The sequence below is a fragment of the Ahaetulla prasina genome, chromosome 4 (genome assembly GCF_028640845.1).
Source record: "Ahaetulla prasina isolate Xishuangbanna chromosome 4, ASM2864084v1, whole genome shotgun sequence".
NCBI classification, from domain to species: Eukaryota; Metazoa; Chordata; class Lepidosauria; order Squamata; family Colubridae; genus Ahaetulla; species Ahaetulla prasina.
In genome coordinates, this window is record NC_080542.1 from 67684498 (window position 1) to 67710442 (window position 25945).

A 25945-nucleotide genomic window follows, 5' to 3' on the forward strand; every position below is an offset into this window, starting at 1 on the left:
ACAGTGTCTTTTTTTTTTTTTCCCTTCTTCTTTGCAAGTGATCTCCTGGCTGAGAAGCGAGTCCTGATTTTTTCATTCTAGCCGATCAGCTGGGAGGCTTCTTGGCTTCTCAATTTAAAGGGACAGTGTCTTGGTTTTTTTTCTCTTCTTTGTCAAGTGAGTCCTGATTTTTTCCTTCTACTCGATCAGCTGGGAGTCGGGAGGCAGCAATAGATTGGGGGTGGGGCCAAGCAGAATTTTTACTACCGGTTCTCTGAACTACTCAAAATGTTTACTACCAATTCTGGGGAGAACCAGCAGCAACCCACCACTGAAGCAGGATAAAACATTTTCTGTTTTCCATTTACAGAAACCCTACGTCTGCAAAATACCAGGTTGTACAAAGCGCTATACAGACCCAAGTTCTCTCCGAAAACATGTAAAAACTGTGCATGGTCCTGAAGCGCATGTCACCAAGAAACAACGTGGAGATATCCATCCAAGACATCCACCACCAAGAGATCAAGGCAGTCATTCCCAAACCAGATCCCCAGGCCACCTGACTCAGGGTGCAATTGGTGAGCAAAAGGGCCTCAGCAACACTACCTCAAAGCAAGAAGAATGCCTCCAAGTTAAATCTGTTAAGTCAGAGAAGCCAATGGTAAGCTTCTATTTCTTTTTATTCTTTAGATATAAAAGTATACATTGTTCATTAATATTATTATTACAGCATGGTTACATTTGTTCTTTTTTTCCAGAATATCTGTTTATTATAATAATAATAATGAAGCTATTGCAATCTATATAGTTCAGAGGAACTCATCAAACAGGGAACAGCAAACTATTTAATGGGTTTTCACATAATTTTTATATTCAAATTTGTATTTGCTTGTCCTGGTGACAGATGTGATGTGGAATGACAACTGAGTGTTATTTGTTGTCTAGTCTTGATTAGACTTGTATATCTGTAATAGTCTAACACCATTTAAAGGTTAAAAATTATTGGTAATATACAATGCTTAATGCAAAGATTATGAAAGCTTATTTACATTTGAATGATTGTAATGACCATCTTCCATAATAACTTTGTTGGCAAAATGCCTTGTTATCAAGCTAACCAAGTGAATGCATGATAATGTAAATCTGTCTAAATTGCATTGGGTTGGGTTGGAAATTTAGATCTGTCACTGAACCTTCCAGACAACTTATATATTTAATTCACATTCCTACAGGACTCTTTCTTGTGAAAAGTTCTTCAGTATTATTGGAATTATTTAGAACTTTCCCCAAGAATATACTTGCCATTCTAAAATTAGTTGCTATAAATTAATAAAAGAAGCTACAGTTCTCTGAACCCGAAGTTGTGGCTTCAGAACACAATATTATATGAATATTCCATTGCAAAATCATGGAATTTTAGGAACAGCAAATATTATAGGAAAGGGGAGAAAATCAAATACTGGTCATACAGATACATAATTTATTGTGCCTCTGCCTTAATTGAATGCTAATATAAAAGTAAAAATATTTTTTTGAAATTTTATTATGAATTCTAATCAATTACAAATATAATTTAAAATCATAAAGTAATATTTTCTACATGTCAGAATGAAATTAATCTTAATTTGTTTATGAGTAACACTTCTATTGGAAATTGAAGATTTCATGATGTAATATCTCCCCATTAGCCCTGGAAAATAATCCGTTTTTGAAAGATAGAGGTGAACAAGCTATATTTCATTGTGGATTATACGTTACTGTATATACTATCTATAATATTTTTCATGATAAGTCACCCTATCCTAGAAATCTATGCAAATTCTTGCAATAATGTTCTTTGTTCTTCAGAATAACCTTTCTGATCAATAAAGATTGGGAAAAATATATTTTTCTCATTCTGACTTGAATGTATGACCTGTCCTATATGCAAAAGCTCTTTTCTTTATCTTCAAATCTGATGCTGAATCAGAAATTGGCCCTGAGGGACTGAACGTTAATATAAAAGTATTTAAGGTGTACTAAAAAGTTATTTCCTAATAAAGTTAAGATTCTAGGATCTACCGGTAAATACCTTTGAGAGTGAAGAAGCAAAATCAAATATAATTTGATGTAACATTGGCACTAAAATAATTGATTTGTGTGTGCATTGTATAACCAAATGTCTTAATTCTTTTGTTTTACTAATCCCATGTTTCTTCTACCTAATGCTTTTAATGCCATGTTCTATCTTCCTAAGGACAGTGGGTAATAAGGTGAGGGAATTTTAAATTCTTCACATTATTTTCATTGCAGTTAAAAATTCATTTACTGACTTCTTGAAACCATTTCATTAGCTGTCTTCACAACTAATAAAAACATACTTCATAACAAATGGCTTGCTACCCAATTAGCTTGTAAAATTAGTCTTATATGGAAATGTAGATATTTACGTAAACATCAGTGATTGTTCTTAGATGTTACTGCTGTGAAGAATTTTCCAGCTATAAGAACAGGCTTCTGTCTCTCAGATTTATTCATTCAACTATCATTTAACTGTAGCCATTCCAGTTGCAGTTCGTGTTGAACTAAGTAATTTAAAATATGCACTTAAGACTGAACCAAATGCATATAACACAGTATATTATTAATTCTGGCAGAATACTTTGATTTTGATGTTAGTTAGACCTGAAAGTTCTTGCTTGCTCATCTCAGATGATGAGGGATCGTATTGTTATATTGATTATCCAGATTTTATTCCAAAACAATATTTTACCTATAGAGGTAAAATTGATATCAAATACCATAGCAAATGTGTTGTAAAAAATATTGAAGAGGCTGTTTGTTATGTGACAACAGTGAGGTCAGTAGAATACAATTCCCATATAAATGACTATAGAAAAGTAGCCATAGCATATTGACTTGGCATATACAATGAACTCAGAGCTCGCTTTAGCTTAAAAAAAAAGTCAATATGCTATAAATTATTTATATTAAGCAATTCAAAGCTATATTTTAAATTATGTTATTATTCAATTGTATAAGCAGGTCTTATTTTGCTTCAAAAATGTGAGAATAGTATCCTCTGGCATCTTCAAAAGTGCTTTTATTTCACTTTATCAGATGAATTAAGTTGATGGGAAGAAGGAAGTGCAGTAAAGTTGAATTGTTTTGGAACTAGGAGCAAAGAGAAAAATGCATTAGGAATATCAGAAATTTTACTTGTCCTTATCAAAACTTTCCACAAAAAATTGGAGTGTTCCTTAAGTTCTAGGAAATTCATTATTCTGTGAGTTTCACTTTCCTGAGAAAGGACTATTGTTCACACATATAGTTTCTTTCCTGTTTTTTTCTATTTGTAAGGGGAAGTTAAAGGTCTCTTGAACATTGCTTGTCTCTTTCTAAAACCATTAAACTACAATACTCTGTATTACAAAATTGCAACATTTTAAACTGGAAAAACTGTAAACTTTTTACAATATATTACTGTAGATATTATAAACAATATATGGAGTAGTTGGTAGTGTAAAATATATTTGTATAATTCCCTTTTTTTAAAAAAACCCTGCTACTTTAGGTTTCGTGAATCAGTGGCTTTAGAACATTTTTTTCTATTAATCAATAGCATCCTAAATCTGAAAAATTGTTTCTTTTGCTTCTCTTTGAATATCACCAATACAAAGACAACATTGCTTAACTTGTGCTTGGTAGATTTATCTATTGGCACATTAATATTGCAGTTACAAAACAGAACCAAATATAGGAAATTGTGGTGGAATCTACAGCTAGATTAGAGGGAGGCATTAAGATGGGCCTGGAATTAAGAGACCAATAAGCAGCACAGGCCAGACCTCCCCCAGAATCCTTGAAGCCTTATCTTACCATTCCAAAGGGAATCTCACCTAGTGAGATTCTTAACATAGTTGAGTAGCAATAAAATATTGTTGATTCTCTTCACAAGTGGTTCAAATAATTTTCATATGACAGAAATGGAAAAATTTGTATGAATGTTCTTTCTCTGACACCAACTTTTGTTTTCCTCCAGACATCTCAGCCAAGCCCTGGTGGTCAGTCTGCATGCAGCAGCGAACAGTCCTCCATCAGCAACTATGCCAACAATGGGATCGAGCTTAATCTGACCAGTAGAGGTAGTGTAGGAGACCTCAGCATTATTGATGAAACCCCTATCATGGATTCTACCATTTCTACAGCAACCACAGCTCTTGGCTTACAGGCCAGGAGGAATATGACCGAGACCAAGTGGATGGAACAAGTCAAGCTAGAAAAGTTAAAGCAAATTAATGGAGTGCTTCCAAGACTGAACCCCATGCCATCTTCCAAAGCCCCAGCTTTGCCACCTCTCATAAGAAATGGTAAGATGTGTCCATTTAATACAATTATTTGAATGTATCACCTCGGTGTTTGAGAGTTCATTCTTCAAAAAGAGAAAGTAAAAATAATATAATTGAACTGGACACTGAAAAAAGTCCTCCATTCTCTTAACAATGGGAATATTAGTCTTAAAATGGAAAAAATAATTTAAATAAAGTCAGAACAATTTGCTCTACATAGTTATTTGTCATAGTTTGATTTCAACAAATATAGAAATTTTGGCAAGGATTCTATGGATAAAAATCCTGAAGGGAAAAACAATTCAAGCAGCTTTGGAAACTGAAAACAGAGATAATAAAAGCTCAGTTTAGCATAATACCATTAAAAAAGAAAAATAGAAAAAGGAGACCAAACAAAACCACCATGGTTGAATAAAGAAGTCTCATAAATTGAAAGACAAAAAGAATAAGTATAAAAAATGGAAAGAGAAACACATAAATAAAGCAGAATATCAAATAGGTTGAATCTGCAAAGATGAAATCAGGAAAAATGAACTAAGACTTGCATCAAATATCAAAAATATTTTTAAAAAGTTTTTTTCAATATGTTAAAAACAAGAAAAGGGAAAACAAGAAAAAAATCAAGAAAACAGTCTATTAATGGGAAGAAGGTAGCAGGGAGAAAGCAGAACTGCTTAATTCATTCTTTGTATCTGTCTTTACAAAAAAGGAAAAATTACTCCATCCCAAGAAAAGCAAGACTATAAAAAAGTTAAAAAATATTGGAATATAAACAAAAATAGTAAAGAAAATGGTAAGACAAACCCTATCAGTCTAAACCAGTGGTAACAAATTCAAGGCCCATGGGCTGCATCTGGCCTGCAGGATGCTTAAATGAAAGCATTGGCCGGCCTGGAAATGTCAAAGGACCGGCCTGCAGTGCCTCTGCCAGGCAAAATGGTCTGCATGCACACACACACCCAGCCCGTTTTCGGACTCTCCAGCCTCCTGCAGCACTCTGCCGGCCAAAAATGGACCACACGGAGTCCTCCGCAGGGCCATTTTTGGCCAGCAGAGTGCTGCTGGAGATCATAGAAGGAAAAAAATGAGGTGCAGGGCTGCATGCGCGCCCCCTCCATGCCCCGTTTGGCCAGCAGGATGCTGCAGGAGTGTCCATCACGTTTCCACGCCCCCCGCCCTCCCCCGCCCCAGCATTGGAGAACTACAATGCTGATCCGGCCCTTGAAGAAATCCAATTTGACACCCCTGGTTTAAACTAATTTGAATCACTAGGACCACATGCATTACATCCCAAGATTTCTGAAGGAGCTGGCACACATGATTTCTGAAACATTTTACTATATCTTTTAAAAATCCTGGAGGACCAGAAACTACCAGAGGACTGGAAAAGAGCTACAAGGTTCCAATCTTAAAAAAAAAAAAATAGTTTCAGGAAACTACAGACCAATCAGCCTGATGTCAGTACCTGGGAAGATCCTGGAAAAGATAATCAAACAATAGCTATTAACAAGCAAATTACTAGAAGCCAACATGGTTTGTCAAAAACAGATCATGCCAGATAAACCTTATTGCATTCAACTGAATTAGTGACTAAATTAGTGGATCAATATAACTTTGATTAAATCTATTTTATTTTTTTATTTTATTTTTACTGCTCACATAATTTCCGATTTAAATTCATCTAAAAAATAAATATTTGATATAGAGAAAGAACTAAAAGGATAATTTTATTTTTCTTTACTTTGTATGAAACAGGGCTGAAAGTCCAGCTCCTAGATCCATATGCCATTCCAGCATTCTGTGTCCATTCTTAACTTTGGGGGGGGTGTACTGAATTCAGATACAAACATGTATCATCAATTGGCTGTTAAGAAGGAATGCTACATATAGATTTCAATATCAAATTTTTGACACGTTGCAAGTGAATGAGAAGCATCCTTGATGGCTTATTCTTAATATATTGTACTTACATGTGGAAGTATAGCAATATTGCGTGTGATTGATTTACTTGCTACCAAAAGTAAAATGGTCTAGCCACAAGTTAACATCCCATAACAAAAAAGGTGCAATTATGCTACATGGACTTCAATTTGTAATATGATATGTGTAGGAGAAGGAATGGCAGAACCTGGGAGCAGAATGAAAGGAAGGATTGGCCTAGAATCTTTATGAAGTTCAGCCTCCTGTAAACACTGTTGATCCTTGTCTGACTTTAACCAGGTGCAGACTGTTAGTTGAGAAGATTCGTATGCATTGGCTTTTAGCAATAAATCAGGTTAATTGAATCTTCACATTTGGACCTGACCTTCTGTATTTGACATTTTGTAAATGACTCCTGAACAATACGTTATAATTCTGAATGCAGAAGTCCATATACAAACCAGTTTCAGTACTACTACTGCTACAGAACTGCTCTGATTTTAATGTTTCCAAGTACAATTCAGGATTCTGATCAATATCTTTAAAGCCCTTTGTGGCTTGGAGTTGGTATTTAAGAGACTATTTTTCTCAAATTGTTTTTACCTATCTAATCCAAGTGGCCAAAGAATCTCTACCAAAGATGGTCCCTACTAACAGGAGGGGCAATTGGATATCCTTTGTGACATTTCACTATCTATGATACAGTTTGTCTCCTAAGGTAAGGATTGACTCCCAGACCTAGAAAATGTTAGCTTTTCTGAAAGGATTTGGGGCATTTCTCCTGATCAGTTTTTAATATAACACACTTCCTTTTCTTATTCTTTTCAGATATTCAGTCAACTAGCAGCTGCAGCATTGGAGGAAACATGACCATCTTAACCAAGAAAAACGAAGTCACAAACACAGATATTACTATACTGAACATGCTAAACAGAAGGGATAGCAGTACTAGCACAATAAGTTCAGCCTACATGAGCAGTCGTAGGTCCTCTGGGATTTCACCTTGTTTTTCCAGTCGTAGATCCAGTGATGCTTCTCAGGGGGATAGAAGGCTTCAGAATCTCAGTGTTGCCGATTCCTATGATCCCATTTCAACTGATGCTTCAAGGCGATCCAGTGAAGTTAGCCAATGTGATAGTTTGCCTGGACTTCTCAGTCTTACTCCTGCGCAACAATACCGGCTGAAAGCAAAATATGCAGCAGCTACTGGTGGACCTCCACCAACACCACTTCCTAATATGGAGAGGATGAGCTTGAAAACAAGAATGGCGCTCTTGGGTGATTCTAGGGAATCTGGGATGTCACCCTTGCCTCCAGTAAATTCTCCTCGAAGATGTAGTGATACTGGGGCAAATAGTAACAGGAGACATTTACTGCCTCATGATATGCTTGGGAATAGCACAAGGAGAGCTAGCGATCCTGTAAGACCAGTCTCAGATAATCTATCTTTTCCAAGAATCCACCGTTATAACAGTTTCAACAGCTTTAACCCTCCTGTTTTGCCTCCATCCATTGAAAAACAGAACTTCATCCTGAAGAATTACACACACCCAGATGTTGGTTTGTTCCAGAATTTATGTTCCCCTTGCCCTCCAAGTATTTCTGAGAATGTGGATATGGAAGCTACTACCACAGAAGCAGATGGTTGTCTGAATGATGAAGATCTGTTACCAGATGATGTGGTCCAGTATTTGAATTCTCAGTATAAAGGTTTGTACAATCAAATGCCAAATGATGAACTAGACAACAAAGAACATCACAATCCAGCAATGGAAAACAATAACTTTGATCAATCTCCTTCAATAAGCAATTCTCAGAAAAACGACCTACCAATTCAGTGGAATGAAGTAAGCTCAGGAAGTTCTGATCTATCTCTATTAAAATTAAAATGTAGACCACAGTCCTTAATACAGCAAACTATTATAGGCCCCTATAATAACTTGGTTATCCAGCAGCAGCTGCAGCAGGCACTGGAGAGAAATGGTACTACCCAACAAAATGGCTATCAGCATCTTGCAGACAACAATGTCTCTTGCAGTATGGAGCAGAATGTAATCATGAACAACAGTGACACAAGTTCTTACCACTTACACTCAAATAAATCACAGCTATATAGTAATAAATTTGGCAAACAACCTGTGGAAAATGTCTGTGATGTGATGAATCAAGCTGAAAAGCTGAGAAGCCATTTCATGCTAACTAGTGGAAGCCAGCAAAATTTTGGCTATCATGTGATGCCAGATGAGCAGTCTGCCAATGCAATTAACAAGATGCAGAGCAGAAATATAGTTTTTGAGGAATACCTTTCTAATCAATCAGAAGATGAAGTGAGCCATTGCCAAGAAGCAAGACCTTCCAATAAAATGATAAACCAAATTATAGTTCCCTTACAGCCTAGCTGTCAAGAACTGCTGTCTCAAAATGGGACCCACCCATCAGTTCTTGCTAAAACTTGCCAACCCTATTCCAACCACTATGGAGACAGATGGCAAAACACTTTAAGGAACAACATGGTGAGGCTACCTGGACTTCTAATGGATCCAAACCAACCACACAGGGTCACTGGTATCAAGGTAGAATCTCAAGGTCAGTTACAACAATTCTGCTCCAATGTGCAGAATTATTCTGGTCAGTTGTATGACCAAACCACAGGGTTTAATCAGCAAGCTCTGAAAGCAGAAGTTTTTTCCCTTTCAGAAGCTAATTACCTAATACAAGAGGTAGCTATTGAAAGCACATCAGAGCTTCTCTCCCCAGGGGTCAACCAAGTGACAAGTACAGTTGACAGCATTGACACAAGCAGCCTTGAAAGTGTGCAAATTGATTTTGATGCTATTATAGATGATGGTGATCATGCCAGCTTAATTTCAGGAGCCCTGAGTCCCAGTATCATTCAGAATCTATCTGACAATTCTTCCTGTCTTACCACTCCCCAAGCATCTCTTACATTCCCAGTTATGCCCATAAGTACAACCAATATGGCTATTGGGGACATGAATTCTTTGTTGACCTCACTTGCAGAAGAAAGCAAGTTTCTTGCTGTTATGCAATAGACCTAAAAACTTAGGGTATGAGAATTTTTAAAATGTGATTTTTTTTTTAATTAGTTGTCTTAAGTACTTTAACAGTCTCATCTCAACTAAATGAGATGTGTTTCAAGTATATTCCTTTTATGGAATTATAACTCTGAAAAACCCTAAAGTGTTCTAAGGAGAAACTGTCTTCCGTTTCAGCTTTGAATCAGTATTGTTACACATGCCATCCCCCTTTTTTTAATTATTATTTTTTTATACGACTTTATTTTTGTAATTGTAAACCACTGTAAAAGTGTAATGTGCATGTCAGCTTATTTTTGAGGATGATCTGATATTACAATTTATTGATACTCAAAAGAAAATACAGTGTTGAATGATTATGGCCAGAACTCTTACTGTATATAATCAGTTTCTAAGGCACATTTCTGAGGGAAGATTTGAAATTCTATCCACCTCACTATAAACTTCATTGATGAAAATTGTTGAAAGCAAATACTTTATGGCATTGGAGGAGAAAATTAATACTTTGAGTGATTATTTCTTTTGCTCTATGTCTGTGGTTTTTAAACTTTTATTGAGGAAAAATCCCTTTTCTATATCATTTGCCTGCTGCAGAACTTTTCAGAATTTTCATGCAAAAAGTGGCTTGCTCTGTTGGATTTCATCATTGTCATGTGTAAACTAACAGCATGATTAAGATTATAGTGGATTATATTACAAGGAGAAGATCAAAGGCAATGAACAAAGTGCCAGTCTGAGAATTCTGCTTACTGTTACTTATTCTCACACTTTATTAATAGCTTCCAAGAAACTCTAAAGCTGTCTAGAACTCAAGGTAGAAACCATTGCTCTAGATTGAGAGAATAGCAAAAATCAAACCTGAAATTTATTCTAATAAAAGTATTAAAATGGGCAAAGGGGAGAGTTAAGTATTAGATATCCTGCTCTTGTCAAAAATTAAATTAGCTTTTTAGCCAGTGGGATATAACAATAAGACTCATTTTTATATACATTGTGATGCATCTATTAGGATAAACATGTTACTGTTCACCTCTATTACAAATCTTCTTACTGAGGCTTAAATTTAAATAAAATATGCACTTTTAAGGAAAGATTAGTTAACATTCTTGCCATGTGATTTACATTCTTCTAAGGATTCAGTGTCTTTCAAAACTTTTGTTCCTTTTAATCACTGTCAATTTACAATTGGAACATTAACCAGAACTTCAGAATAATGTAATGGTACTATAAGTGTCTCACAATTGAAACCTCTGATAGAACTCCATTCTTGGAGACATGGAAGAGTTAACACTGATTATTCTTGTTTCCTGATCCACATTTAGTTTTTCAGCAAAGTACTGGCAAATGCCAGTCTGAAAATCTTAAGTCTGATAATATGAATATACTATATAATACATTCATTCATACAGTATTTAATATACCAAAAGCAAACAATCTGATCAAAGGAAGGCAATAGCAAAACAATAGCATAGTTGCTATGCCTGTGTGTTTAAATAGAATAGGCAATTTTCCAGTACATTCACTGTTCAAACATTAATATAGTAAGACCAGAATTGATAGTGCTTACACTGATTTACATTAATAAATATGTGTATCTAAAATATTTAAAATGTTACTCATTCTTTGAGATTTTGCATATAGTTTATCATATTTTGATATCTCTTGTTATACTTTTATTATTCCAGATAATCCAGTTTCTTGAATTACTTGGCATTTGCAATTTATTTATTTTATCTTAGCTCTGCATTTCTCAACTGCTATTTTAGTTATTTTTAATGTTACTACACATTCCAAAATAAACTAATCATAATAAGATTCATTTATTTGGTATAATGAATCTAACGTGTATACACTTTATGGCAGCAAAGATTGCTTCCCAGTATTTCAGGCAAATAATAAAATGACTGAAAACTCAGTTATGGAGATTGTTTCACAACTCAGGAGTTTTAATGAAGACTTTATTGTTACATATTTCCCAAAAACTTCTATTGCTGTTGGACTGAGACTTTGGTGTTGAAGTAGTAGACTTTGCTAAACCGCCGTATAACTTCTTAGTTAATCAACTGTGTCAGAATTATAATACCATGTTTTCTGCATCCAATTTCTTATGGGCAGGACTCAGGAAATATTACTGAACTCTACTTGAATCCTTTGATTGAGTCCTGTCAAATGAGATATTTGGGATGTTTTCATAAATTTCATTTCCAGTGAGGCCTGGACAGTTGAATTCTAGCCACTGCATTATACTAATTAAAATACTTTTTTCTGACTCCACAGATAGCCTGTAACTTTTAAAAACACTTTTACCACATGGATACCCAAATTATGATGACAATTTTGGCTAATAACTGGTGGATATATTTTCTGCTTGATTGTGGGATTGATAGCCCTCTGATAAATATTTCTATTTATTTTTATTATTTATTGTGTATTGGGTCCAAACTGGGTCTTAATTAAAATAGACATTGAAATCAGTGAGACTGAATAATTAAGTCTGAGTCCCAATACAAAATAAATAATATTGCATATCTTTCTGGGTTTAACAATAGGTGCAGAATAATATAAAATTAAGGTGAAAATTGTAATTTACCCATTGCAGCTCTTGTGCAGAGTAATACTTGTTTACTGAAAAAGCAACCAATCTTAGTGACTGAAGAAGCTACTTTTCCTACCATTCAAATGTTCTTTTATAAGATCCATATAAAAGACAGATGTATTTATTATGCTTTCATTTCCATTAAAATTTTCCTTATTAAATTACACTGACAACAAAAGAAAGGACAACTTTTTGAATTATTATCATTCCAATAATTTAATTTTGTAAAATACATACCTAAGAGACATTATGTTTTCTTGCATATCTGTTGAGATGAGACAAGGTGTAAGCTTCTCAGTGTTGCTTGATAATTGCTGATGTTTTGCTTTATGTTTCCTTAATTGAAGCTCTTCACAGAGTGGCCATTATTTTAATTCCTATAAGCTGGGCTGGAAATATTAATGTGAAGGGCTTTTTTTAGTGAGTAGTTTGAACTTACTGCAAATCTGCTGCACCAGCTAAGACTTAAAAGTCATGAGAATTTTATCTTCCCAAATGCTTGTTAAAAAATTAAATCTGAGACTCTTTCACAAGATTCCTAAGTCCATTTAGGTTGACCGCTATATTAGTAATATATTATATGCATAATTTCTGTGTCACCTAATTCTGCAGAATGGTTTAGATTACACATCAAAAGCATAAATAATTAGTTATATACCTCATTCTATGCATCACCTAGTGCTATGCATGCATCTTAATGGTACAGTATATGCAGTTTGCCTAAATTGGTGTGTCAAACTGGCAGCCCATGGGCTGGATGCATCATGCACAGGCCATGCCCACCCCAGCTCCACGAAGAGAAAATGTCACAAAATGTCACATGATGGCAACGAGTTTGACACTGTGGCCTAAATAATAACCATTACTAGCTCAGCCAGTTATAAAAGTGGGTTCCATTTGTGAATTTGGTAGGAATTTTAATAGCAGAAACCTTAACTGGATAATGTAAACATTATTATAAATCTGTCTTTCCAAACCTTGTGCCCTTCGAATGTATCTTCTCCTTCTCCTTCTCTAAATGACTGAGACTATATTTAAAAATACCTAGAAAGAATCACATTTGGGAAAGTTGCTATATCCATTTAATTTCTGTCATCAGAAACTAAGTGTTGAGTTTCTGAAATCAAATAAAATGTTGCTGGATACAGTAGTTTAGTTTTTTTAATGAATTACTTTCCTTTATTATCTGATATAATATTGTCACTTACATACAAGTAGGTATACTTGAATTAATAAAACATATGTTTGGATATGCCTAACTTGTCAATCTAGAGAAGCACTGAAGAAATAAGACTGAGAGATCATTGAGAGTTTTAAGGAAATGCAGCTAGACTCAGATAGAAAAGAACTTTCCAGAATGGAATGTAACCTAAAACTATGCACTTAAATATCAAGAGAGCAATGTATACTTTCATTCATACTGAAAGAAAATTGTGATATGGTACTATGTTCAAAAATATTGGTTTCTTGCTTTGGTTATTTGTTTTTGGGATGTCCTCTTTTCATTTTTTTAAAAAGCTGTGTTTCTCTTCCTGTAATAGATGTGCCTTATTCTTAATTAATCTGTTGTTTTTTTTAAAAAAAGTTGGGGGACCAAAAAATAGTGCCAAACTTTAACTGTAAAGCTTTGCTTTCCATAATAGCTTTACTACTCTTAAGAAGACTGTCTGAATACTGTCCTGTGACTCTTGGGCATTCATATGTCATTTTCTATGTAGGATTTGAATATCTTTTGGGGGAAAGTTATTGTGTCAATCTGCAGATGTATAAGATAGAACGGTTGTTGGGGTGGTATTTTCTTTTACTTTTATAAGTGTATTTTTTTAAGAAAAGATCAATGTGTAAATACATTTACATATAGTAGGAATAGCATTAAATGTAGAAGATCTTAGTGGTCTTCATTGATAAATTTGCATTCATCATCTAGTGTTCTTGGAGCCTTAGATCAGCCTAAACAGTCATAGTTGGTGTTCAAAGGCTTTCAAAAGCATTTAGTTCTTTTGTAATGAGGGATAAAATGTTTATTACAATGTCAATAAAACGTTTGTACTTAAGATTTCATCTTGAATGTTTATTTCAGAAACTAGGGGCAAGTCTATATTATAGCTAAAATAATACTTTCCTGCTTTTCTTCTTGAAGGAAGGAAATGCTTTGATTGGTCTCCTCCTTAACACAAGCTAATAACAGAGGTGATTTTCCTACACCTTGAATCATAAACTGGGAAAATAATTGTGAATAACTGTAGAATAATCACATGGCCTTAGTAATTTTGATTCAAGTGGCCAAAGAACAGCAACTCCTTTTGAGGAGGTAAAAACAAAACCATCAGTGTTAGAATGTAAAAATAATTTTAATTAAAAATGAGAAAAAGAAAAGTAAAAAGTTATTTTAAAGTATATAGTCTATTACCACAGAGTGAAATAAGATATTTAGTGGCTTATAAATCAAATCAATCTATACAGTCACGGGCCAGCAAATAAAAAACAAGAGTCATAATTAATTAAGATAAAAAGGAAACTAAGTCTAAAATAACTGAAAAAGATTAAAATTAATACTATGGAGTATTATGCAGGTTATAAAGCAGTACTTGGCTGTGGTCAAGGAAATAAAATCAGATTGATATGTTAACAACGTATTGAGATAAAACAAATCAGAATGACCAGAATGTTTAATAAAGAATGGAAATAATTTCTGGCGAGCATCTACATAGTGAGGGCAATATAGAGTAATGTTTCATCAATTCAATTCCTCCATTGTAAAGGCATACTCTCTATTTGAAGGATATTTTTTAGTGTCTTCCTTCAGTGACAGATATTAGGAGGACATTGAAACTGGCTAAAGAAAAGACACATCTGAATTTTGGGATCATTATGTGACTGAAATACATAGCTGATTGGCGAAAGTGTGCAAAGGGACTTAAGAAGATGTTTCTGGTTAGAGTGGGTAGTCTACTTGCAGCACTAAATCAATGGCATCTTGTTGAATCATCTAGTGCACATTAATAACCCATGAAGGTAATGGCCGGCCATGAAAAGTCATAAATGTATAATTTAGCATGTATTGGCTGGCTTCAGGAAGACTGAAAGCTGTCAATCATAATTAAAGGGCCAAGCCGACTGGAAAAAAAAAAGCTTAATCCAGTAGGAGAAGATGAAAATCCAGGTAGAAGTTTCAGTTTGAACCTGGCCTTAAGTAGGCCATGTTCAAGACAAAAGTCTATGTTCAGAAGGAAGTGAGATGCTTGAAAGATAATTTTCAAAAATATAAACTCTTTCCAAAGGAAGGCATGATCTGTAAGAGATTTATGGGTGCTCATAGCTTGAGAAAAATAGAACAGATATATAAAGATCTTGACTTGCTCAATTAAATATTATTTAGTCCCCAGACCAGCCATTTTAGGGCGCTTAGCAAAAATTATGATTTTGGTTTAATTTCTAGGCATTCCTCTTGGCAGTGTTCAGGTAGTATATTGAAGCAAACTATTTCAGGCCAATCTGTGTTTGAGAAAGCAATAATAATAGCATTTAGGCTTATATACCGCTTCATAGCGCTTTACAGCACTCTCTAAGTCAGGGCTGTCAAGCTCCCAGCCCCTGGGCCAGATGCATCACATGCTGGCCACGCCACACCCAGTTTAACAAAGGGGGGTGGGGGGGAAAGTCCCAATATATCATGGGCCACTGCCATGAGTGACACCCCTGCTATAAGCAATTTACAGTGTCACCATATTGCCCCTAGCAATCTGGTTCCTCATTTTACCGACTTTGGAAGTATGGGAGGCTGAGTCAACCTTGAATGGACAGGCTCGAACTCCTGCAGTGGCAGAGTCAGCTTGCAATATTGCATTCTAACCATGGCATCAAAGTAGCAGAGCATCATTTGTCTATGGAAGAATACACGTGTCTGTTTCCCAATGTTGACAAATGAAAACATGGGCTATTCAGTTTGTTGATAAAAGAGTATTAAACATAAAGGAAGCTAGAGTACACTTTGTCTTCACTCCCCCCTTACAAAAATTTGTTTGGTGCAGTGTCTTTAGGCTTTCATCACTTTCATTCATCACTTTCATCCAAGAGTTTTCTTGTATATAAGAATAAGTAATGTTTTATCAATTGACAAAGTATTCTATTTGTCCCATAATTTGCATCTGAAGATGATATCAAAAGCAAATTTAAATCAATGAATGTTTTAGAGCATGCTTTAGAAGAGTATTTTTCAACTAGATGTTAGAGGGTTAAAGCATGGTCAATGATTGAGTGGCCTTCTCTGAGCCAAAATATTCTTGCTCCTTTTTGACTCTGGAGGCTTCTGCAATCTGGTCTCCAAGCAAGAACTGCAAGGTCCACAAAATAGGCAAAGTAAAAAGAAATGAAGAAGCTACAGTGCCACCACAAGCTTAATGATTGCTAATGAAAACAATTTTTAAAAAACCGAATAGTGGACATTACAGTACCTGGAGACAGAAGAAGAGAAGAAAAAGAACCTGGAGAAAAACATAAAATAAAAAACCTGCAAATAGAAGCAGAATGAATGTGGCAAAAGAAAGCAAAGATAACATCAATATTAATATTGATCGTGGATGCAATTCCAAAACATCTAGAGTGCACTTGAACACCATCATATGTCAATTGCAAAAAGCAACTTTACTTGGAACAGCTTGCATCCTGTGACAATACCTTTAATATTATTAAACAACATCTGCCTATCAGATATCCTTGGGAAAGACTTGATGGGTACATAAAAATGCCAAATCTGGTCTAAATATTTGACTGACTGTGCAACTAATTATAATATTTATAAGGCATGAAATCTATGAAAACGAATAAAACTCTTTGATGATTATCACTTGAACAGTTTAGACCTATATTGATGATAGTTTTCTGTTCCTTTTGATTTGAAGTTTTTTAAATGATGCTTGTTTAATGTTTTCTGAGCTGTTTTATTAAGGCTTAAATAACTCGTTTTATATTGTATGTATATGAAAGTTATTATTCAATTTTCGTGTTGTATGTTGCTGAAAAATATTGACATTATGAAAATTGCAGATGATATTCCTTCCCGTTCTACACAATCTGATTGTATGACAGTGTAGCAAATACATCATAATATTAAATTACTACTTGACATTTATTCAGAAAAATTGGAACTGTAGTGATAGCTATTGTAAGGAAGCATTTATTTGTGTATATATTTATCAAATTGTTTATCTCAGTCACAATTGATATAAATATTTGGCTAAACTGAATAAATAAATATCCTACTGCATTTATATGGGAAATAAATGAGGTCTGCTAAATTCCCAGATTTAAAATTGTATGGTAGAGATTGGTATTTTTAAGGTGGGAGAAAAAAGGAGAGTCACACACAATTAGTTTAAACAAGTTTTTAAACTAATTGAATTACTGTAAGAAGTACTCAGATTGCCTCTATTTTAAAAAATACAATGCATTCAATTAACTGATTTCACAGTTTAACCCCTATATATTATAAATATCTAAAATTCCCAAATTATTTTCAATATTGGTTTATTTCTTGGATAAACATTGATCTGTCCTTTTTAAACAACTAAAGTTAAAATAGATACTCATTATTTGTAAGAACTCTCGAATAAAGAATTGGAGTATATCTTTAATACAACTATTTGTTTTAGGGGAAAAGACAGTAAAACAACATATGTAATTAAATGTTTTTGCAATTATATGACTTGGTGAAACTACTTGGCCACCTGGTATATGAATGTGGAGTTACAATTTCTTAAAAAATATGCATTTATCAATATCATTCTTAAATTTAGAAATGATTGGTGAAATCAGAGCATATCTTGGCTCTGATGGAAAATGACACACTCTTGCTCATGAATACATGAGCAAGAGTTCTGCCTCCCTATACCCACAAAAGCAAAGTGTTTTCAAATAAGGAATCCTAGAAAATATTCTCACCAGCAGTGCAGATGGAATGGCATTAAAGTAAGCTCCAGAAAAGGCCAGTAAGTAAACAGTATTTACTTAGTATTAGAGTGATATTGCATTAGAGCTATCTGGTTTAGAGATACCTAATATTTTACGATAGATTCAGGTAAGGCCAATCCTGCAGTCATATAGAGCTATGGTGGTAGCAGAAATTTTGAGACGTTCAGAGAACCAGCAAATACCACCTCTGGTTGGCCCCAGATTTGGGTGGGAATGGAAATTTTGCAAAATCCTTCCCCCTGGAGTGGGGTGGGAATGGGGATTTTGCAGTATCCTTCCCCTGCCCTGCACACCATACCACACCCACCAAGCCACGTCCACAGAACGGTAGTAAAAAAAATTGAATTCCACCTGGCACGTTCAACCTAACAACTACATCGACAGTATTTGGTGCTAAGGAAAATTGATTAGATGACTTCATAAGCCTTCAGATTTGTGTATGGACCAAGTAATAACCCGTATAATAGTCGGGAAACTATTTTAGCCATAAACAGTTTAATTACCCTGTTATGTGTGAAATTTAATTATTGCTTGTGTGCTATTTTGGGCAGTTAAAGTAATGTAATTTATTCAGGATTGTTAATTTCCTAGAGGCCTGAAATACTATGCCCAAATATTTAAATTGTGTTATCTAATTCATGGGAATCAAAAAGAATTGAAGGTTGACCATACTCAGCTACTATGGGCATATCAATTGTAAGTAGGAATAGCAAGTTATAGATGGGACAACTATTAGTTGAATAGAATCAGGATTTATACAGGGAAAGCCAATGGAGGTGGGGATATAGTTTGACTATTTGTTGTAAAGTATTATCATCTGTAGGATAAACATCTGAGAGATGGGAAATATGAAAGGAGCTTCAAATGGGGATCCTCTGGGCAATAGTGATATCACCATTCAATCCTTTCAACCTGGAAGTGCTTCAGCACTCCCAAATGACTAATAATCTAGGGAGATTATGAAAGGATTGTGTTGATAATGAATAACTTTGTGTTCCCTTCATTTGCTTGAGTGAGTTTTGGGCTGGAGCACCTACCTTTTTTTGGTGACATAACATTTAGCTTCCAGATCTGAAAGCTAAATGACTGAGTGGCTTGTAGAGCATGAGTGCCTCCCTGGCGGGGAGGCCCTGGGACACTTAGCCTAGGCCCAAGCTTTCCTGCTCCAGGTGTCTCAAGGCCTCCCTCCTCTCCCAAGGCACTCTGTGCTTTGCTTTCTACTCCTTGGGGTCCTTGCAGGCTTTGGGCCTGCTTTCTCATCCCATGAGATCCCACACACACCTCCTTCACTGATCAATCCTCTATCTTCTGGAGAACTCCAGAACTCTGTAGGTCTACAGAACATAAGTGCACCACTTCACCTTTGCGTCCCAGCAGGCCCCTTGACATGGTGCCTCATTTAACAAACACTACAACTTGTCATCATAATGAGCAGCCACCCTTACGTTCATAAATTGAGGTCTACATGTCCATGATGATTTTAAATCTCCTTAGAAAATTTTTAAGTTTAAAGATCATTGAGAAAAATGTAAAATGACTAAAAGTATTATTCTTTCAATACGTGCCATCTTAGTATCCATGAGATTTTTATAAACTTAGTGGAATATACTCTGTAGGAAAGATGTTTTGAGAGAAAAAGAGAGAGCTACACTCATTAAGAGGATTATTTGCCACCAGGGAAAAATCCTATGTTGCTGCAAAACTAGCTTATACATGGCAATTTCCATACATATAGAGTCATTTGCAGCCTATGGATTTTGAGTAAATTCTAAACCAACTAATGCCATAAAAGATTTTGTCATTATAACTTTAAATTCATGTAGTTTCAAATTAGCATCTAGCAGCTGGTCAAAAATGCAATAACTGCAGTTAAAAGTCAAACTCCACATTCATATTCAAATTTAAAAATGTCCTCCGCCTTTAATTCCTACAGAAGCCTTATCATCGAAACAAGGGAAATCATTTACTTTCCATTAAAAATGATTTATTAGTGATGATTATGAAAGGAGAAGGAGAAGACTTACATGCCATGTCCTTGAACTGGAACAAACCCTTCACTTTTAGTTGTTTGGAAGTTGCCACCGCTTCAAAAATGCTCAAATGTCTTAGAATTTTATTTGTGGCATTTGGAATATTCCATACTGTACTATATTAAAGAATATGTGTGTGTTATGATCATAAAATTAGATTAGTTCAACAAAACATTTTATTAGACATTAATCTATGGTATTTTAAAATGGTTAGCTATCGGTTTATGCTGGCAGTATAATAGGAACAAAGGGACATTATTTCATTAATATGATATTAAGTGTATTAATGGGATATATGATATGAATGTACATATGAATTATTTAGAACATTTTTGAAATTTATCACTTTATGAAGTACAGATTAGATGGTACAAATAAAACTTATTTCTGATAAATTGAAAGGCAATGAACCCTTGAGATTACAATCTTGGATGGATGATATCTGTTAACTTTCTCCAAATGAACTGACCACCAATGTAATAAATTGCTCAACATTTTTCCATGTGACCAAGGCTTTGTATTGTAGTTTTACAATAAAGTAGAATTCATTCATCTATTTGTGATTCTTCTTTGATTTACCCAGGATCCCAATACTTTCCAGTGTAAATTGTAGGAAAAAGTATTTAATTATGCCTGTGTCACAGTGGATGGATGATTGGATGATGGACAAGCACGTTTAAACTGAGTTACTAATGATTGACCTACTACCTCCACTGGAAGTTGTTCCTATTTTCCATTACTCTTTCTGTGAAGTAATATTTTCTAACATTACTTTTGAACTTCACTGCTGTCAGTTTGAGGTTATGTCCCCATGTTCTTGATTTTTGCTTAATATTGAAAATACTGCCTTCTAAAACCTTATTCACACCTTAAAATATTTAAATATTTGATAGAGTCCCCTCTTTCCCTTTTTTTTCTCAAGGCTGTACACATTTAGTTCTTCCAATGTCTTCTGATACGATTTGTCCTTTCTACCTTGCACTATATTTAACTAGACACAGTATTTTAAATGGGATCTGATTAAATTCCTATATAATGGGATTAGCACCTTCTTTTTCCTGCTGGTGATTCCTCTAGTGATGCATCCCAAAATTGTTTGCCTTCATAGCTGCCTGGCTGCACTGTTTGCTCATTTTGCAGTCAACTGCTATGAAGACATATACTGAAAATGCTTTTCTTCTGTTCTAACATTGTGCCACTAATACTGTACCCTGCCAAAGGATTTTTCCCCCTAAGTGCATGATCCTATATTTAGAAACATTGAACTCCAGTTACACATTTTTGACTAATTTTCCAGCAATGCCGAATCACACCCACAGGAACATCAACTTTATTATACACCTTTGTGTATAATAGAAATCATTCTGTTATACCACTTATAAACATATTGAACAGAACAGGACCTAGGACTGAGTCTTACAGTATACCAATTGTGACTGGTCTCTGTTCAGAAAGTGACCCATTAATAATAAATAATTTTATCCCTGATAATTTCCTATTCATCAATCATCCAGTCGTTAAGCCCTAGCTTTCCAACTTTTGTTTTTTGAGCTCAATATATGGAACTGTATCAAATGCTTTGCTAAAATCCAGATAGCTATGTCCACATGTGTTATGTCTCCTTTATTTTTCTACATATATCTGCTGTGAACCAGAATGGGTTCTCTTTCTTTTGCTTGTACTAATGTGCCTCACATAGAGACTAGTTGCCTCCAAGATGGCATATTTTATCAGCATCCACTGAGCACTGAACTATGTCACTTTATGTCATCCTTCAAATTTACTCCTCCATTACAGTAAAATTTTGCTTTGGAAGGAAGCAAAAATGTGAGTTTTTAGTGCTTTTTACCTTTTATAACGAAGCTACTTACAACAGATATATACATACAGCACAATCTAATCGTTCACGTAGTATTAGGTTTCCACCTAAGTCTCCCTTCCAGAGGCTATCCTGCCCCTTCTTTGTTGTCTCCTATTCTGGAGGAAAGAAAGAAATGGGCTGGATTTACTGTAGGTGATCCTGTAAATGGTCAGTCGATATTCTCAGGATCTTCTCCCATGTCCTTTCCAGAGACCAGGATTTTGGCAACAATAGATAATCCCCGCCTTTCTGTATAGATGTTGCCTGTAGGCAGCTGAATCATTTCTTCCTGTCTTGGGTCTTGGGAGAAAAGGTCTTCCTTTTGGCTCTTTCCTTCCAGGGAAGCCACTCAGGTACTTTTTCCTTCCCCAACCAGAAACCCCCAACTATTTTGCATACTCGTATAGCTTTATTCACAATTTATCTCTCCAAGCACTCCATTTTGCAGTTTTCTTTCTTCTATTTCTGTCCTCTCCTTGTCTTCATTCTTTCTCTCTCGCTTTCTAGACTAGCACCCTATCTCCCAGCAACTGAGGAGGAAAACAGGTCCAGTACGAGCTGGATCAATGAGACTACTGTCTCTGTATCTCTCTACAACAGTCCTGGCTAGCAGCCAGATCAGCTCATCATACCTCGTGATTGCATAGCTGCCTTGCACAACCAGAACTGAGCTCCCTTTCCTCACTTCATTTGCTGATTCGTGCTTGCAGAATAGTAGCCATCCCAGGCCACAAAATATAATACAGAATAACAGTGGAAGGGACCTTGGAGGTCTTTTAGTCCAACCCTCTGCTCAGGCAGGAAGCCCTATACCATTTCAGACAAATGGTTGTCCAATCTCTTCTTAAAAACTTCCAATGTTGGCATTCACTAAAATCTGTAGGCTGATGCATTTAGAGAAGGAAAAGTCAAGAATTATCAGCTAAACAAAATGATCATCTTATTTCTCAGCTCAACGCATAAAAGAGGTGGGTGAGTGTAAGGCAGTGGTGAAATCCTACTGGTTTGCACGGTTTGGGTGAACCAGTGGTGATAAAAACTACTGGTTCGGCAAACCGGTATTAAAAAAAACTAGCTGCCAGTTAGTCCAAACCAGTATTTCCGATGATCAGCTGTGCCGCACGATTTATATTCACTAGAAATTAGGAAATCCTGCTTTCTAGTGAATCTAAATGGCACAGCACAGCTGTTTCCCCCCCCCCACTGTTCTACTTACCTTGTTAAGCATCCTTTTTCCATATGAAGAGTGTGTTTGGCGTGCACTGCGCATGCGTACATGCACAGTGTGTGCTTGGTGCACACTGCACACACAGCATGCATTTGGCATGCACTGCACATGCACATACATAGCACTCGCTTGGCGTGCACTGCGCATGCGAGAGCAGCAAACCAGTGGCAAACTCTGGATGATTTCACCACTGGTGTAAGGAATAGCATTACTATTTTGTAAAATATTGAATCAACAAAATTTAACTTTATTTGCAATTGAAGAATAATATTATAAGGAAAAGCCCATCTAGATGACTTGCCTTTAACTGTTAAAACTATTGTGCAGAAAATTCACTGAAAATGGGAAGTGTAATAAAAGTAACTTCAAGAGAAGTTCTAATTTTCAAAAGGAATTTCCAAAGAATGCTATGAAGCTGTAATGTTTGTTTTCACAAGACAGAACTTGTATGTTATTTGAGAGACATTCATGTTCCTTATGGGTAGTTCTCTTGACAGCCACAACTGAGATTGTCATTGTCATTAAGTGACATTGTCATTAAGTGAGACATGTGACTGCACTGGATTTATGATTTTATTTTGCTGCAGTCATTAAAATAATCACTTATGTTCATTAAATAACACATACATGATTGCAATTTTATTTCTGGCTTTCACATTGACTTTGCTTGAAGCTTGCAAATGGTGATAACATAACCACAGGTGTTATGATGGTGATAAATGAATGCCAATTGTGAAGCGCCTGAATGGTAATCACATGACCAAAGGGATGTTGCAATGGCTATCCATGCAAGATCATATAGTCCTGGTAATAAGGTCACTTTTTCAGCATCGTAACTTTGAATGGTCACTAAATGAGACAGTAGTAAATAAAGAACTACTTGTACTAGGCTTGACATTTAATATAATAATATTGGACTTGGCTCAAATAATCGTAATGCATCTCTTTGCTAAGTCCACAACATCCAAGAATCAATTGGAGAAGAAATTCTCCAGCTCTTCTGTTTCTCCAACTGGTGTCATGTATTTTAACCTAAGCATGATACATCCATCAGGCCTTGAAACACTACCATTCTCTCATCAAAGTTGGCCTTTACAGAACTGAGATTAAATTAAATTAAAGTTAAATTTTCAATTCTTTTAATATACTTTCACCTTATTTTTCTTTTTTTATTGACTACAGATAACCAGATACAGATGATTAACTTCATAACATGAGCCAACTGAAAATATTTAGCATTACAGGTAATCCTTGACTTACAACGAATCATTTAGTGACATTCAAAGTTATAACACCACTGAAAAAAATGACTTATGACCATTTTTCACACAAATGACTATTCCAGCATCCTCATGGCCATGTGATTAAGCTTGGTAATGGATTCATATTTATGGTGGATGCAGTGTCTCCCAGACATTTGATCCCTTTTTCTGACCTTTTGACAATCAAAGTCAATGGGGAAGCCAGATTCATTTAATTATCATATTACTAATTTAACAACCGCAGTGATTCTCTTAACAACTGTGACAAATAAGGTCATAAAATTGGACAAAATTCATTTAACAAATGTTTTGCTTAGCAACAGAAATGTTGTGTTCAATTGTGTTCATAAGTTGAGGACTACATGTATTTATTCTATTTTATTCTAAAGTCAAATGATATTTTGGGTGCTGTTGTAATGATGAAATTGCTGATGATATTTTTCCATTTGGGAGAAAGTTGGACAGTATTGCAATTGCAAAAAGTTGCTATATCAATTTTCTATCTTGGAATAAAAACTGATTCTAAAGGGAATATGGAAGAAAAGAAGGAGAATCTCTATTGTGATCAACAACCACTCCATAAAACATCTTACATACATAAAACTAATATAGATTAATTAGATAAACAGATGAATCAAACAAAGCACTGTAACCTGACAAATTGCATTACAATATAAATGTAATTTGTATGAATATATCACAATGCCTTCAGTTAATTTCTGATGGTGGCCTTTAGCACCTTTATAACACCACTGGCTAATACCCAATTTATTTTCTAAATTCTGTGCTGTAATACTTCACAGAATTCTAGAGTGATTAATACACAACAGTATAATGTATAGATGGGGAAAATATTTGGGTTTGGCTAGTCTAAAGAAAAGAAGAATTGGGGTGGGGGGAACATGATATCAATATTCCAGTACTTGATGGGCTGCCACAAAGAAGAGGGACTCAAATTAGCAGAGCACCAGAGAATAGGACAAGAAACAATGGCTGAAAACTATTCAAAGAGAGACATAACCAGGAATTAGGGCAAAACTTTCTAACAGTGAGGACAATTAACCAGTGGAACAGCTTGCCTCTAGAAATTGTGGGCGCTTGTTGTTTTTAAGAGTCTAGGCAGTCACTTATCTGAAATAGTATAGTTTGTCAGGCTTGAGCAGGGGGCTGGACTAGAAGACCTCCAAGGTCTCTTCCACCTCATTCATTTTATTCTATTTCAGAAGATTCCTGGGTGGTGCTGTACCATATGAAAAAAAATCCATATCATAAGTTACGTTCTGAACTCCTCAGGAGTGAAATGCCTGTATCATTTTAAGAGTATGTATATCATCCACAAACAGTGAAAAATCAGCAGAAACAAGAAAGAGAACAATTACCATAACTAGTGCAATGTAGGGCACCTGATAACTACAATTAGTGTGTGACATTATCAATATAAGTAAACGTTTACCCCATTTTCAAGTTGTGAAGGCTACAGTAGGGAATTCTTCTAATCCTATGTTCATAGATTTATATAGAACTCAGAGGATATTGTTTTTATGTTCCTGGATTTTTCCCAATATTTGCTCTGATAAGAAGAAAATTACAGTATGTAATAACTGCTAGAAGTACTTCAGATGCTTGGAGTATTTTTCAATAATTTTGGTCCATTAATTTGTTCTATATAATTTAAGGCATTGATTTTATCTTCTACAAAAACACACAAAAGTATA

General features: G+C 35.1%; 1 protein-coding gene across 8 annotated transcripts in view; it reads left to right on the plus strand.

Moving 5' to 3' along the window:
• GLI3 (GLI family zinc finger 3) overlaps positions 1–25945 on the plus strand; it is a 619928-nt gene that overhangs the window by 382958 nt on the left and 211025 nt on the right. For 6 of the 8 annotated variants that reach the window (XM_058180026.1, XM_058180027.1, XM_058180025.1 and 3 more), the window contains 3 exons: positions 350–640; positions 4001–4328; positions 7056–13933. In XM_058180026.1, coding sequence (XP_058036009.1) covers positions 350–640; positions 4001–4328; positions 7056–9280 — 2844 coding nt within the window. In that variant the 3' untranslated portion in view covers positions 9281–13933. Of the gene's footprint in view, positions 1–349; positions 641–4000; positions 4329–7055; positions 13934–25945 lie in introns of those variants that run through there. The other 2 variants (XM_058180031.1, XM_058180029.1) reach the window with 1 other exon arrangement.